A 14,448-nucleotide genomic window follows, 5' to 3' on the forward strand; every position below is an offset into this window, starting at 1 on the left:
TTAAGATAATTCAAATGTTATTCTCTATTAAATGTTCAACAAATTATATATTGCGTATACGCAGCAAATGATTAGCAATTGCTGGGTACGTATAAAATATACATAAAATATTACGTATACGCAGTGGGGGATGAGCGGTTGCTAGTTACCCTTTTTAAGGTCTTTAATATCGGTAGAATATTATTAAGTTGAGGTGATAAGTATGTTAATTTTTATTTAAGGATTAATATATATATATTTCAATATACAAAATATTGCGTATACGCAGTGAGTGACGAGCAATTGCTGGCTACTTTTGTTAAGTACTTCAATTTGGGTACAAAAATTCTAGAAAATTATTAAGTTGTCATGATACAAAAATAATATTCTAAATTGAAGGATTAAATATTTAAATTTAGCAAATATTGCGTATACGCAGCGGTGTAAGCCATTGATATGTTCTGCGATCAAGAGTAATGAGCGGTTGCTGGGTACCTCTTTTAAGTACTATAATTTGGGTAGAAAATTATGTGATTTATGTCGCGATGATTAACATTATTATTCTTTTTTTTAAAGATAAATATATATAAACATATAAAATATCGCGTATACGCAGTGGGTGATGGGAGATTTATGGGTAATTTCTTTGCTAAGTACCTCAATTTGGGTAGACAAGTTTGTATTTAAATCGTAATTGCTTAAGATATTATTCTTTATTGAAGACTCAATAGATTTCTGGATATCAAATATTGCGCATACGCAGCGAGTGACGAGCAATTACTGATTTTCTTTTTTAATTACCTTAATTTGGGTAAAAAATTGGTACAAAATTAATGAATTGTGATGATTTAAATATTATTATTTACTGAAGTGTACTATACATTTGAAATATTGCGTATACGCAGTGGGTGACGAGTGATTTCTGTTTGTTTATATTAATTAACTTAATTTCGGGGAAAAAATTTGAAGAAAATGATTATGTTGTGATGTATATTATTCTTTATTGGAGGATAAAAATATATCAATATATGAAATATTGCGTATACGCAGGGGGTAAGCTACTGAAACTTATTGTTCATTCTCGGTTTAAAAATGTATGCAATAAATAAAAGATTTGAAATATTATTCATTATTAAAAAGATAAATACCCTATAAATTTCATAATTTCTTTATCTTTGATTTGTACCTTTACTTAATACCTTTCTTTAAGGTACTTTTCCCTGTAAATGAGTACCATCACAGTTCCTTTTGAGTTTCCCTTAGACTTTTCGGTATAGGTGCGTGTCGAGGTTAATTGCTAAACGTCAACGCTAAAGCTGCTGAAATCTATGCAAATAACATTAAATTATTAAACATTTTTCTTGTGTGGGTTAACCCCCGCCCCCTGAAAGTATTTAGCATATTTTGTGTGAAATTTGTTTGCGTGACTCAAACAATTAGTAGACGCACACCGAGGTTTTGGCGGTATGCCGCCTCTGCACTGAGCGAAATAACTTATACTTTCCTGCTAAATAAATTTAATTTTTGATATATAATATATACTCCTGGAATTTATTTCCCAGTGTACATGTATGAGTGTGTGTGGATATAGCTGTTCCTGTAAATAAGTGTGCTCATTAACGTTGTTTGTTTGTTTTATTTTTTGGGCGACTGCGGCGAAACCCATTGGCCGAATGTCAAACCCCCGGAAAACAGGAAATTTGCATAAATACCAGGCCAAAACCAAAGCCAACCACGTTGGGCATTCGCCCATGTAATTGAGAGCTAAAATTAAATGCAAATGGTTTAATGAAACAACAGTTATTTATGTTCATTTACTTTTGTTTGTTTTTGTTCGGTTCGCTTCTTTTTTTTTTGTTGTGTGGTATCAATCAACCTAAAGTTTTATTATTTAATTATTATCGCATAATTATATAACTGCTTACAATGTAATTCTGTCAATCTTAAATGCAAATTTGTTTTATTTAGCTTATGGCCCTTTTTGGTTTTGTTTTGTTTTGAGATTGTTTATTTTACAATAGTTTTAGCGTTGATAACTCAGCTCATTTTCCTTTTTTTTAAGTTTGTAAACAGAATGAATTTAAAAAAATGTTAATTTAAATTAATAAAAATTAATTTTAATTCAGAAATTAAGTTGTGGTTATACCTGTAAATTGTCTTTCATTTTAAATTTAAAATAAATTCATAGAATTTTAGAATTAATCATTAATACCAACGCATCAAAGTAAATTAAGTTTTTTATTTAAATTACTTCTTTCTTTTACAGTATTTTTTTTTACACAATGTCAACTTTTTGTTAGGAAAACACATCCGTTCTTATATTTTTATTTGCACAAAAAGCTTTAAACATATTTTATATATATTATCCATTTGATGTTCAGCTAAGTTTTCAAATACAGGCAACAAACAATATAATTACTTCATATAGGCTATATAAGTTATATATATTTATATATATATAATTGTGTATTAATAATTATTGTTTTACTTGTTTAATTATGTAGGTCCTAGTTATACGAACTTTACATAATACTTATTCGCTTCCGTTTAATATTTTTTCGTTTTCAAGAGGACTTTCCTAATGTATTTTTGAATTATTTACTGTCTGATTTAATTCTGGTTGTATGTGAAATGCAAAGTGTTTGATGTTTTAATTATTACTTTTTCATATTTACACACAACTAAAGGGGGCAACATTTATTTACATTAACAGATATATATTTATTTTGTTTTGCATGATCTCACCGAAAATAAGGGTTTATTTACACAAACAAAAATGCAAGTTGAAATTTTAATTAGCACAATTTACTAATTAAAATTAAATGTGCGGTTAAATTTGGGGGAAAAAAACTCCTGTGGAGTTTAAAGCCCAGCAAAAGTGGCACTTTGTTATTCAAGCAATTTAAATAAATAAAGAATTATAATTTTAAGAAGAGATAAATCAGAGTCAGCTGCAAAATCTACGACTCCCTGGGGCGGCAGATAGAAGGATATGTATATCCTTGGCCAGCTGCATTTATAATGCTTAATTAGCTGCATTGTTCGAGTTAACTGCACAGGGCGACCTTATTCCAAGCCTCGACTGAGAGAGGAGGGAGAATTAAATAAAATACATTAATTTTGTTATTGTGGAACCGTCGACACATCCGCTTGCCGTGCAATGCACAATGTTGATTATCAATATTTTTCGCACTGAATGTGCTTTTCTCCTTTTCCCTTTTTTTTTGGCATTAACAACGTTAATAAACGAAAGGGTTTTCTCTTCGCCTGGCGGAGAAAGGCAATTTCGCATGCGGTTTTCCATCGTTCATTATGTTTATATGTCAATGCAAACTTTATGCAACACAAGTTGAATTATTAAAATCGTGCAGCGACGACCGACGAGAGGCATAAATGCAGTAAATTGGCCTGCCTTTAACCTGCAACCATGGTGTTTATATATATACACACATATGAACCTATATGCAAATGTGCCATATATCTTCTGGCCTTAATGTCATTTTTCTTTGCCCCATCGATAGTCTGTCTGCTGTCCCTGTCCCTCTTCCATCTCTCCCTCTTGCTCCTTGGGCTACCCGGCATGAGTTATGGCCAATAAATTGGACATGTTAACTGTGTGTCATTGTGCGGGGCCAGGAGACCGCAGGCCACGCAATTTTATGCTGAAATTAATTGCAAGTATTTCGCACGAAGAGAGAGAGAGAGAGAGAGGCAGAGACAGGAGCCAGGACCAAGGACCAAAGAGCGAGAAACGATCCTGGGGGATGGATGGGATGCAAAAGGTGAGGCCCAAGCAGACAGGCAGGACACATGGCAACGGGTCGTATGAGTAATAATATAATTAGCATGCACATTTATTAAAAAGTGATGGAAGCGCACAATGCACATAAAAGCTGACGATGACGAGAGATGGAAAGCTCGGGAAACTGGGGAAAAATCAAGGCATTGCACAATTCTTATTGCAAATTTTTACTTATACCATAGAAGCGACGTCGAACGAAACTGTGTTAAAATGAATGACATTTTTAAGGCGTTTCGAAGCCGCCGTCGATATGGGCTTGACTGGCATGACAGGCTCGTCGACTTTTTCTTTCATTAAATAAATTGGAATTTTTTTTCTGTTGAGTTTTTCCTGCACGCGAAAAAGGGGTTGTGAAAAGTTTGTCACGGATTGAAGTAAGAAATCCGCTTGACTTTAGCGGTGGTGGTGGTTTTTTTTAATTCCTCTGCAGCTTTTAATATTTTTAATTGCACAGCAATTGATTGAAGATTAATAAGGAGTAAAGGTATAACATAGAAATGGTTTTAAAATGTACTGAAAATTGTTTGCTTAACCAAAAGATAAACGGAAAAATTTAATAAAACAAAAAATGGGTTAAAAAAAATATGATATGAATTTGGGATATGTTTAAATTCGAAGCAAAACATTCTGGTTACTTGAGAGGGGTTATTATGTATTGTGATATGTTAATAAGAGTTTTACAATCAAATGCTTTAAAATATAACTTTTAAAATACCAAAATCAATAGAAATCCTCTGCCTCTTTAGTTTATATCAATTTTAATTTGTAATCCATATATTTTACAATCAATTTCTTACTTTATTTATGGTTGAGTGATTTTTTCTTAAGTTTACAATTTTATAATTACTATACATACAATGAGCATTTTATTGTTTTTGCGAAATACTTTTCCTTTTTTTTTGTTTTATATATAATTTTACAAATTCCTATAGCTTTGAAGTGAGCCAAGTTTGAAGCATTTTCTGTTTTGTTTTTCCTTTTTTTCCGTTTATTATTGGTTTTTTGATATACTTTCAGCTATGAAATATGTTGATGTACCTAAACTATGCCCCGCCCCATTTCTATGACCCCCTTTGGCTGCATTTTGGAAATGCTTATTGAGTAACTCAAGCGATTTATTGATTTCAGAGATGGGTCAGATAGATTCCAGAGCCCAGGAGCAGAAGTGCTCTATGAAGCACTGGGATTGCTGTAGAAAATATGATTTATATAGGAATTGGGGGACGATTTTTTAGAACTACTCTATGATATACACTTACCCACTGACGAGGCATACTGATTCGGTGGTCGATCCGCATCGAATGTGCTCTTCCCTGTCGCCAGGGAGCCCTTGGTGCCCAAGGACGATAGGCTATTGCCCGTAGCACCTCCGGGCAGGGCAGAAGTCTGCATCGAGGTCGAGGATGAGGCCGCCGAGGAGCTGGCCCCCATGCCAGAGGATGAGGATGAGGCTGAGCCAGGATATAAATCGTTCTTCATGGCATATCCCACATCCGTTTGCAGGGCTTTCGTTGTGTCGTTGCGTGATGAGGGTATGATATTGTCTGCAGATTAAGTGTATAATGATATATATTAATACTTGAGTGTATTTACAGTGGCTACAAAGTTCAAGTTTAATCCAAGAAAACCCTCTTTGGCCTCATTTGTGGGTCACTCTATTGACTAGTAAAAGTTGCGGACTCTTAAACAAAACTTAACCCCAGTCTGACATGGTTTTCAAGTTAAATTGCGTGGAAATCTTGGCTGCGATACAAAAAATTTATTTCACACACACACACCACACACTTGTGCTTCGACACACTCCACACACACTCGGTCACACACAAACAATAATATCCTTTGTTGGGCTGACTCCTGGATTAGGTTCCGTTGCATTGCTCTCGCGCTGCTTTGCCAGTCACTTTAAATAAAATATGTTTGGTCTTTTGCTCCGCTCTCTAGCTCCAACTCCAGCTCCAGATAGCTCCGGCTCTCGGGCTCAACGTCTGCGGCAGTGTTTCAAATGTGTTTCCAACCTAATGCCCCCGAAAATCCTCCTCCGTCGCAGGCATAATCCCAAGCATATTGCTTTGCCCACAGCCAGGACACGGACAGGACGGGAGCGGAAAAAGGACACCGGGTCCGGACGCGGACAGAGACTTGAAAGAGTGTGTACTTTTCTGCTCGACTTGAATTTCAACAAGAGTTTTTGCAAAAAAGTTAGCACTGAGAAATATTTTGATTGGAATTTTGTCATTAGTCTTTTTTGTAAATATTTATTTGTTAAATATTGAAAGGGAAATAATGCTTTGTATGAAATAATAAAATAACCTTAATGATGATTAGCTGAACCTACAGATTATTTGATCAATATTTCTATTTAAATTACCTATAAAATATTAACAACAAAATGTTACTTTAAGTTAAATAGTTTCTTGCCAGAATGCATTAAAGAAATAAGGTAAATTTTATAAATGATTGCAATTTCTGATTCAAAACTAATCTTGTTAATTAAATAAATTATTTGTTTTTGCCCCAAGAATTTTGCAATACAGGGTATCAATATTCTTCTTTAAACTAATTTTAATTCAATATCATCAAAAAGAAATAGGTACAAGTTATCATTAAATTATTAAATAAATATCCTAAATAGTTATAGTTAATTGAAATAGGTTTCACCTTAAAATTGTCAGTTTAAAAGATGTTAACAATTAGATTTTTTTCTGATGGTATTAACATTTAAAAATTCTTGAAATAATTTTCTATAAAAATTGAAGCAATTTAATTAAATAACATTAAACTTTTGAAGTGTTTATCTGCAGACTAATACAAATTTTAATTAAACCATTAGCAAAGATAATTATTAGAATTAATTTTGTTTGAAAATTTGTATAAAATGATCAAAAATCTAGCTCTGGGAATTAATTCCAAAGAATAAACCCAGCTTTTTCTTTGAGTGTGACTATGGCGAAAAGTGGAAAACCCCGTCGCTGAAATAGTCAAAAGTACTTTACTTTATCTCTTTGTGGGCGTGTCTCCGCCCCCTCTAGACCGTGCATATCCCCTTAGTCCCCCCCCGTCAAACTATACATTCCCCTGATGCCTTCCTGTTTTTGTGGATCTGTCTGGCTTAGCTGCTACTTTCGCAGTTTTGTTTGTGGCTCGCCGTATCCTGTATCCTTTCTATGTCCCATGTGTGTGTGTGTGTGTGTGGTGTGACTTTCACGCTCAACACTGAATGTGTTAAGCACAAATACGAAGCATTCTGTGCATTTTCCTCCCACTGGAAACCCCAAGCATCACCGGGATACTGATACTATACTTACTCTCCCTGGACTCGACTGTGGTGTGGGTCACCTGCTTGGATGGCGTGGAGGGCAAAGGTATTTCTGCAAATGGAATTGAATAACAACATTGCATAATTAATAATTAGAAAGGCATAAAATTATACAAAATGGTTTTTCATTACATTATGTGTAGTATTTTATGGGGTACGAATTTATGTCGGTTTTGTGCTGCCCATTGGCTTACTATGTCAAGTGGTGGCGTTTTCTAGTGGTAAGGTCAAAAACATACACTTGTCCGAGTAGCACAAAGTGTGTGTGAGTGTGTGTGTTTATAAATAAAACAAATTTTACTTTTAGTTAAAGGCCAGGCTTTTAGCCACAACACGTATATACACATAAAAGTTGATGAGGCTTAGCCAACTAAAGTCGTGGTAATTACTAAAAGGTCAACAAGGAAAAATTAAACTTAGCATTTAGCTTTTGAGCTGAGTTTTTGAGTTGATTTAATAAACTGAAGAGCAGGGAAATAAATAAGGAATTATTATTAAATATATTTATAAATTGAAACTGGATGGAAAGAAACACTATGTTAAAAGCTTTCCACATTCAGATCTGTAATAATAATTAATACAAATACTAACAAAACCATAAAAACTAAAATAATCTCCTTTAAATGGAAGCTATTATCCAAAGCTCCTGCAATTAAACTTCAATTTTTGTACCATTTAATTCAAAAAACAAAAGATTACAACCTAAAATATACCCCAAGGTTTAGCTAATGTTTCGATGACCTTTAGCGCACGATAGATCCTTAGCATCCTTGCCATTTGCCCAACAAGGAGCAACTTGTAAACAGGATTTGAAGCCCGAAAGCATACACAAGCAAAGTGCATAAAAAATAAATAAATAAATGCAGCTGTATCTGTTGGTATGTTTGGAGGCAAGTCCTTTTGGCTAGCAAACGATACAAAGTCAAACAATTCCGAAATTCACCTTTATTTTCCGTTTACGTTTATGGTGAATGTGTCTCCTTGCTACTTTGGGGGATGATGATACTGCCAGAGGGGCGTGGAAAATAGGTTCTAGTATGGAGAGGACTAGGAGCAAAATACAGGGCAGATAGGGCCAGACACACCAGCCACCGACGCTCGTTTAGTTTTACGCTCCGAAGGACAACGTATAGTGCATGTAAGGATACGATGGCGAGAGGAGAAGGAGTTGAAGGTCCCGTAGATGGGATGGCGGGATGCTGGGTCTATAGGTAAAAGCTTTTGGCAAAATTGTGCCACAAAGGGCGAACGATATTGCAGTGCTCCGGGTGTGTGTAGGGTCCTTGTGTGCATGTGTGTGTGTGTTTGCTGTAACTAGTGCACTTAAGCTACCAATACAAATGCACTTACCGTAAACACGTATGGAGCCTTCCGTTTCCCCCAGCGAATTCTTCGAGATGCATCGATAGTTGCCAAAGTCACCATATTGCAGGTTTCTTATCGTCAGCTTCATGTGGGCACTGCAAAGGATATGTTACTGGTTAAGCTTAAGGATATTCACATATATCTGTATATATATATATAAATTTGTGTGTTTGTATGGCGGCTTATCTTCGGCTCTCTGAGGGGCGAAAACATTTGCACTTGCACCTGACCCCCAAAAAGAAAGGCAAGTGCAAATGTCTGATAAATATTTAACAACACAATTTTTGTATGTTGTATTTTGTTTTAGAGTTGATTTTTTTCTTAGCTTCTCAGTTATCCCTTGTTTTTGTTTTGCTTTTAAATTGTGACTTACCGGTAGGAGTTCTCCGTGTAGTCGGTTTTATATTTCTTGCTTGGCAATACCATCACCGAATTGTATACCCAATAGATGATGGCCCTGCAGGGTTGGTAAAACGTTTCAGCATTTTTGAATTTAACTCAAATCGAATGTAAACGAAAATTTGTTTTAACACACTTGCACACACACACATACACTTGGGTAGAAGAAAACTAATCAAATTCTCAAATGAAAGTAAATATTTTAACAAAATCAAAGAGAAATCGTATGAGCAAAATTCAACAGAGAGACACACACACACCAACTCATATGTAATAGGGAAAGGGCGAAAAAATACATCAGCAGCACAACTAAATGCAATCAGGTGCAATGTAAAATTTGTTAAATCCAATGAAAATAGAAGGGGAAATTGCTGTTGGAATTGCACATGCTTCAAAATACACTTTAAAAAATTGTGTTTAAATTACAAGTGAATATAAATAATATAAAGTTTGTCAAAGACTTTACCCACAAAATTATTATTATTAGTTAATAAACATGTAGACGGTATTACAATATAGAATTATATTGTATCCAAATTTAAATTCATACAAAACTATCAATATCAATAAATTTAACTTTTGTAGGCATTTTTAGAAAATAAAACTTACAAATTTATGGCTTTATAAATCTAAATTTAAATTCAAAGTGTTAAGTGTTTAAAAGAATAACTTTAAAGCTTAAATATTTACTTTTCAATAAGCATTTTCCTTTCAAAAAATTAATAAATTAATGTTTTTTTTTTATAAAAAAGTGTTATTTAAATAAAAAGTTACAATCTTAAATAATTTCGCTTGAAGAAGCATATTCCAACTAGAAATCACAAAATCCTCAATAGAACAAGTTTTAAGTTAAAAAAATTATGATTTATTAAGCAAATTCCTTTCAAAAATTAATCAAATTATAAATCGGCTTTAATAAATAAATAATCCCTTAAAATAAAAGGTGAAAATATGTAATAATTTGGCTTTAATAACCACTTTTCAAGCAGAAATCACAAAATAAACAGATCTCAGACATACAGCGCTCAAATGTATGCTACACAAAATTTTCGTAGCAAAAAAAAAAATACCAAAATTGTAGTAAACGAAAAAGGCAAAATAGACTCACTTGGGATGCGCCTCCGTGTGGCAATCGATGGTTACATCTGTGCCGGATGGAGCCCCAACAAGTTGATTCGGCACCCAAATCATGGGCGAGACTGCGGATGAGAAGCGGAACGAGAGGTTTGATATGGAACGTTAGCAAATGTAAATGGCACCTGGGGGAGAAGAGCGTTCAGGTGTTGTTGTAAAGCACGCATAAGCGCCAGCATTACGCCTGTTCAACGTTTTCTGGGTCCGTCTGTCTGTCATTTTTGTTAGCTTTCTTTTTCCTTTTTTTTTTTTGCCCAGCTTAAAATGAAAGTGCAGTGACTAAGCTGGAAAACTCAGACGCAGAGACAACCAACATATATATATATATATATATATATATATATATATATATATATATATATATATATATATATATATATATATATATATGTATGTATATACTATCACTGAAGCAATATACAATATGGCTAAGACAACACGTCAGCATAAACGGGGGGTGTTGGGGGTGGTGTAGAAAAAATTAAGTTTAGCCGGAAGTACGTGCTGTGGATGGGTTTGTCACTTCAGTCTTTCTTCTTCCACCCCCTTCATATGAAAGAGTTTTTCCGAGGAGCTCAGGCAATTTGCTTCGTGATTGTGGAAGCTTATTAAATTTGAATAAATGTCTTTAAACACATATAGTTTCATTATTTATGAATAAAAATGTTGAAAGACAAGATTAAATATCTATCATTTCTTTAAATATGAAAAATAATACATATTCAAATCAAATTTTGTATGTTTTAAATATATAATTTCATTGTATTTATTGTCAAGGAGTGTTTTGTTTTATTTTAAAGTACTTTACTATTTAATAACTCTAATAATCAACTGTAAAATATTGTTTTAATAAAATTCAATATATGCTTAACTATTATTATATATTTAATAATCCAATCAATTGTATACCCCTGCATGGGTTCTTTAATTCTAGTCAGAGGCCTGTAATTATGTGAAGGAGTCATTTCCGACCCTATAAACCATATTTATTCTTGATCAGGATCAACAGCCCAGTCGTTCTAGCTATGTAAGGTCGAAAAATAAATTTTTCACATTTTTCCGAAAATTGAAAATTTTATAAGGGGTTACATCATTAAAATTGCCAAAATTTTACGAAAAATTGAATTTTTTAAATTTGAAAACTGAGTATGCAGCTCTGTTAATCTACTAAAAACTAGCATAGAACCGCTTTCCGAATTAAAATTAATGATTTTTTGGCTTAGTTACGAGTTTTTTTAAACTATGATTTTTCGGAAAAATTGTCTGTTTTTATATCTTTTTGCTGGTTTTTATAATTTGAGTCAGAAACTTATAACAGCATCGACAAACGCAGTATGCAGATTTGTTAGTGCTATAAAAACTTGCACAGAAAAGCTTTTCGAATCAAAATTAATGCTATTTTGGCTTAATTATGATGTTTGGAAAACTAAGATTATTTAAGAAAATTGTCTGTTTTTATACCTTTTTGAAGAGTATAGCTTCAGTCAGAAGATTAAAACGCAGTGAAGTAGTCCTTTCCGACCCTATAAACCATATATATTCTTGATCAGCATCAACAGCCCAGTCATTCTAGCCATGTCTGGTCGAAAAATAAATTTTTCACATTTTTCCGAAAATTGAAAATTTTATAAGGGGTTACATCATTAAAATTGCCAAAATTTGGCAAAAAATTGAATTTTTTAAATTTGAAAACTGAGTATGCAGCTTTGTTAATCTGCTAAAAACTAGTATAGAATCGCTTTCCGAATTAAAATTAATGATTTTTTGGCTTAGTTATGAGTTTTTTTAAACTATGATTTTTCGGAAAAATTGTCTGTTTTTATACCTTTTTGCTGGTTTTTATAATTTGAGTCAGAAACTTATTACAGCATCAACAAAACCAGTATGCAGATTTGTTAGTGCTATAAAAACTTGCACAGAAAAGCTTTCCGAATCAAAATTAATGCTATTTTGGCTTAATTATGATGTTTGGAAAACTAAGATTATTTAAGAAAATTGTCTGTTTTTATACCTTTTTGAAGAGTATAGCTTCAGTCAGAAGATTAAAACGCAGTGAAGTAGTCCTTTCCGACCCTATAAACCATATATATTCTTGATCAGCATCAACAGCCCAGTCATTCTAGCCATGTCTGGTCGAAAAATAAATTTTTCACATTTTTCCGAAAATTGAAAATTTTATAAGGGGTTACATCATTAAAATTGCCAAAATTTGGCAAAAAATTGAATTTTTTAAATTTGAAAACTGAGTATGCAGCTTTGTTAATCTGCTAAAAACTAGCATAGAACCGCTTTCCGAATTAAAATTAATGATTTTTTGGCTTAGTTATGAGTTTTTTTAAACTATGATTTTTCGGAAAAATTGTCTGTTTTTATACCTTTTTGCGGGTTTTTATAATTTTAGTCAGAAACTTATAACAGCATCAACAAAACCAGTATGCAGATTTGTTAGTGCTATAAAAACTTGCACAGAAAAGCTTTCCGAATCAAAATTAATGCTATTTTGGCTTAATTATGATGTTTGGAAAACTAAGATTATTTAAGAAAATTGTCTGTTTTTATACCTTTTTGAAGAGTATAGCTTCAGTCAGAAGATTAAAACGCAGTGAAGTAGTCCTTTCCGACCCTATAAACCATATATATTCTTGATCAGCATCAACAGCCCAGTCATTCTAGCCATGTCTGGTCGAAAAATAAATTTTTCACATTTTTCCGAAAATTTAAAATATTATAAATATTATCGTAAAAATTGTCAACAAATTTTTAATTTTTAATTGAGAATGCAGATTTATTAATCAATCAAAAACTAGCTTAAGACTGTTTTCCGAATTAAAATTAGTTAATTTTTGGCTTAGTTATGAGTTTTTTAAACTTGGAGTTGACAACAAATTTGTTATATAAAAATATGAATAAATATCGATTCAAAGAACACAAATATTTTAAGCTTAGTTATAGGCAAGGGTATATAAACTTTGACTTTCCAAAGTTCGTTTCCTTTTAAGTTTAACTTAAATTCAATATACTCTTCATCTTTTAATATATATTGCTTTTTTTCACTCAAACTAAACACCATTTTCCCCTGCCTTAACCCTAATCGTTCAACATCCGTCTTTGTCTCTTTGTGCTTTCCAATATATTAAGCCTTCCATCTCACTTAACACAGAATATATATACTGTATGTTTTTGTGTGTGTGTGTTTTTTTTTTGTAGCCAACCTCAATGAAAACTGTATATTAGGTTACCCATTTCCAGCCAGCAAAACCCAACTCTAAACATGAAACCGAAACCGAAGCTCCGCAAGGACCTGCGAGCTTGTTGGAAATTTTAAACGCTCCCTGACAATGCCTACTACACCTGCAATTTGAGGCTGCCGCCGCTCCAGGATGACTCCGCCCCCCCTTTCCCAACGGTTCAGCCACGCACAAAACCGTTCATAATAAAATAGAGAGAAAACACACACACACACACACATATAGTATATGGCGCAGCGGTACAGAAAAACGCCGTCAAAGTCATACGTGCAGCGCCGGCAAGTGACTTTATTGCAGGTACGTGACGTGAATTATTGTCAAGGGGGGTGCCATGGTAGTGGGACAGGGGCGTAGTCCGGGGGTAGTTAGAAGTAAGGCGGGGTAGGGGGGTAGGGGAGGGGAGGTAAGCGCCAGGCTGCCTGAAACTCGTTAGGATTAACAAGCGTTTACTGGCGCACGGCGTGCAATGGCAGCGTAACTTTTACGCCCAGGACACGCTATCTCTCTAACTAAAGGCACTGAGAAAAATTGGGACAATAAAAGAAATTTTATAAAAAAATAATAATCCTTTAATTAAATAAAGGGAAGATAATTAATTAATAAAGGGATTTGATTACAATAAGAGAACTTCTAAAGCAAGAATCTTTTATCGTTTATATTTATAAAGAGAGAATGCAGTTATTATCTAGGAAAACTGTTGAAAATATTTATAATTCATAAATTTTAAGACTATAAAACTAGGGTTTTTATATAAACCCATTTATAAATATATCATAATTCCTAAACTACAATTTCTATCAAATAATTTAGCTGTTTTAAATGTAAATTTATACCTTGAAGAGTAATAAGGATATATGAAAGGAATATATTGAAATAGTTAATTGAAATATCATTACAATTTCCTAAATTTTCCTTCTACTTTAATATACATTTTTCTCTCTAATCACCTATTTTCTGTCAGTGTATTCTATACACATATACCTTGTTATATATCAGATGCATTAGATGGCGGCAGCTTAGCTGCGTTTGTCACTCATTGCCAGAGCAACGAGCGTGCAGTTAAATTGATGAGCACCAGGTAGCAACATCAGCTTCACCAAAGGAATATGGCAGGCCAGGCTCAATGGATGGATGCGCCAGTATGCTCTTCCAGCATAGATGGATAGATGGATATATGGATAGATGGAGGGATGGATAGATGGAAG

General features: G+C 33.4%; 1 protein-coding gene across 4 annotated transcripts in view; it reads right to left on the reverse strand.

The window, feature by feature from the left end:
* Positions 1–1,782: 1,782 nt before the first annotated feature.
* The window catches only part of DIP-delta (Dpr-interacting protein delta), a 79,658-nt gene continuing 66,992 nt past the window's right edge, over positions 1,783–14,448 (reverse strand). For 2 of the 4 annotated variants that reach the window (XM_020942415.2, XM_086833966.1), the window contains exons 7-12: positions 9,970–10,060; positions 8,836–8,919; positions 8,448–8,557; positions 7,087–7,149; positions 5,041–5,325; positions 1,783–4,970 (exon numbers count right to left, since the gene is read on the reverse strand). In XM_020942415.2, the coding sequence (XP_020798074.1) occupies positions 4,906–4,970; positions 5,041–5,325; positions 7,087–7,149; positions 8,448–8,557; positions 8,836–8,919; positions 9,970–10,060 (698 nt within the window). In that variant the 3' untranslated portion in view covers positions 1,783–4,905. Of the gene's footprint in view, positions 4,971–5,040; positions 5,326–7,086; positions 7,150–8,447; positions 8,558–8,835; positions 8,920–9,969; positions 10,061–14,448 lie in introns of those variants that run through there. The other 2 variants (XR_015271959.1, XR_015271958.1) reach the window with 2 other exon arrangements.

Source organism: Drosophila serrata, unplaced genomic scaffold, assembly GCF_035046125.1.
Source record: "Drosophila serrata isolate PLE 108 unplaced genomic scaffold, ASM3504612v1 contig_272, whole genome shotgun sequence".
In the NCBI taxonomy this organism is placed as follows: domain Eukaryota; kingdom Metazoa; phylum Arthropoda; class Insecta; order Diptera; family Drosophilidae; genus Drosophila; species Drosophila serrata.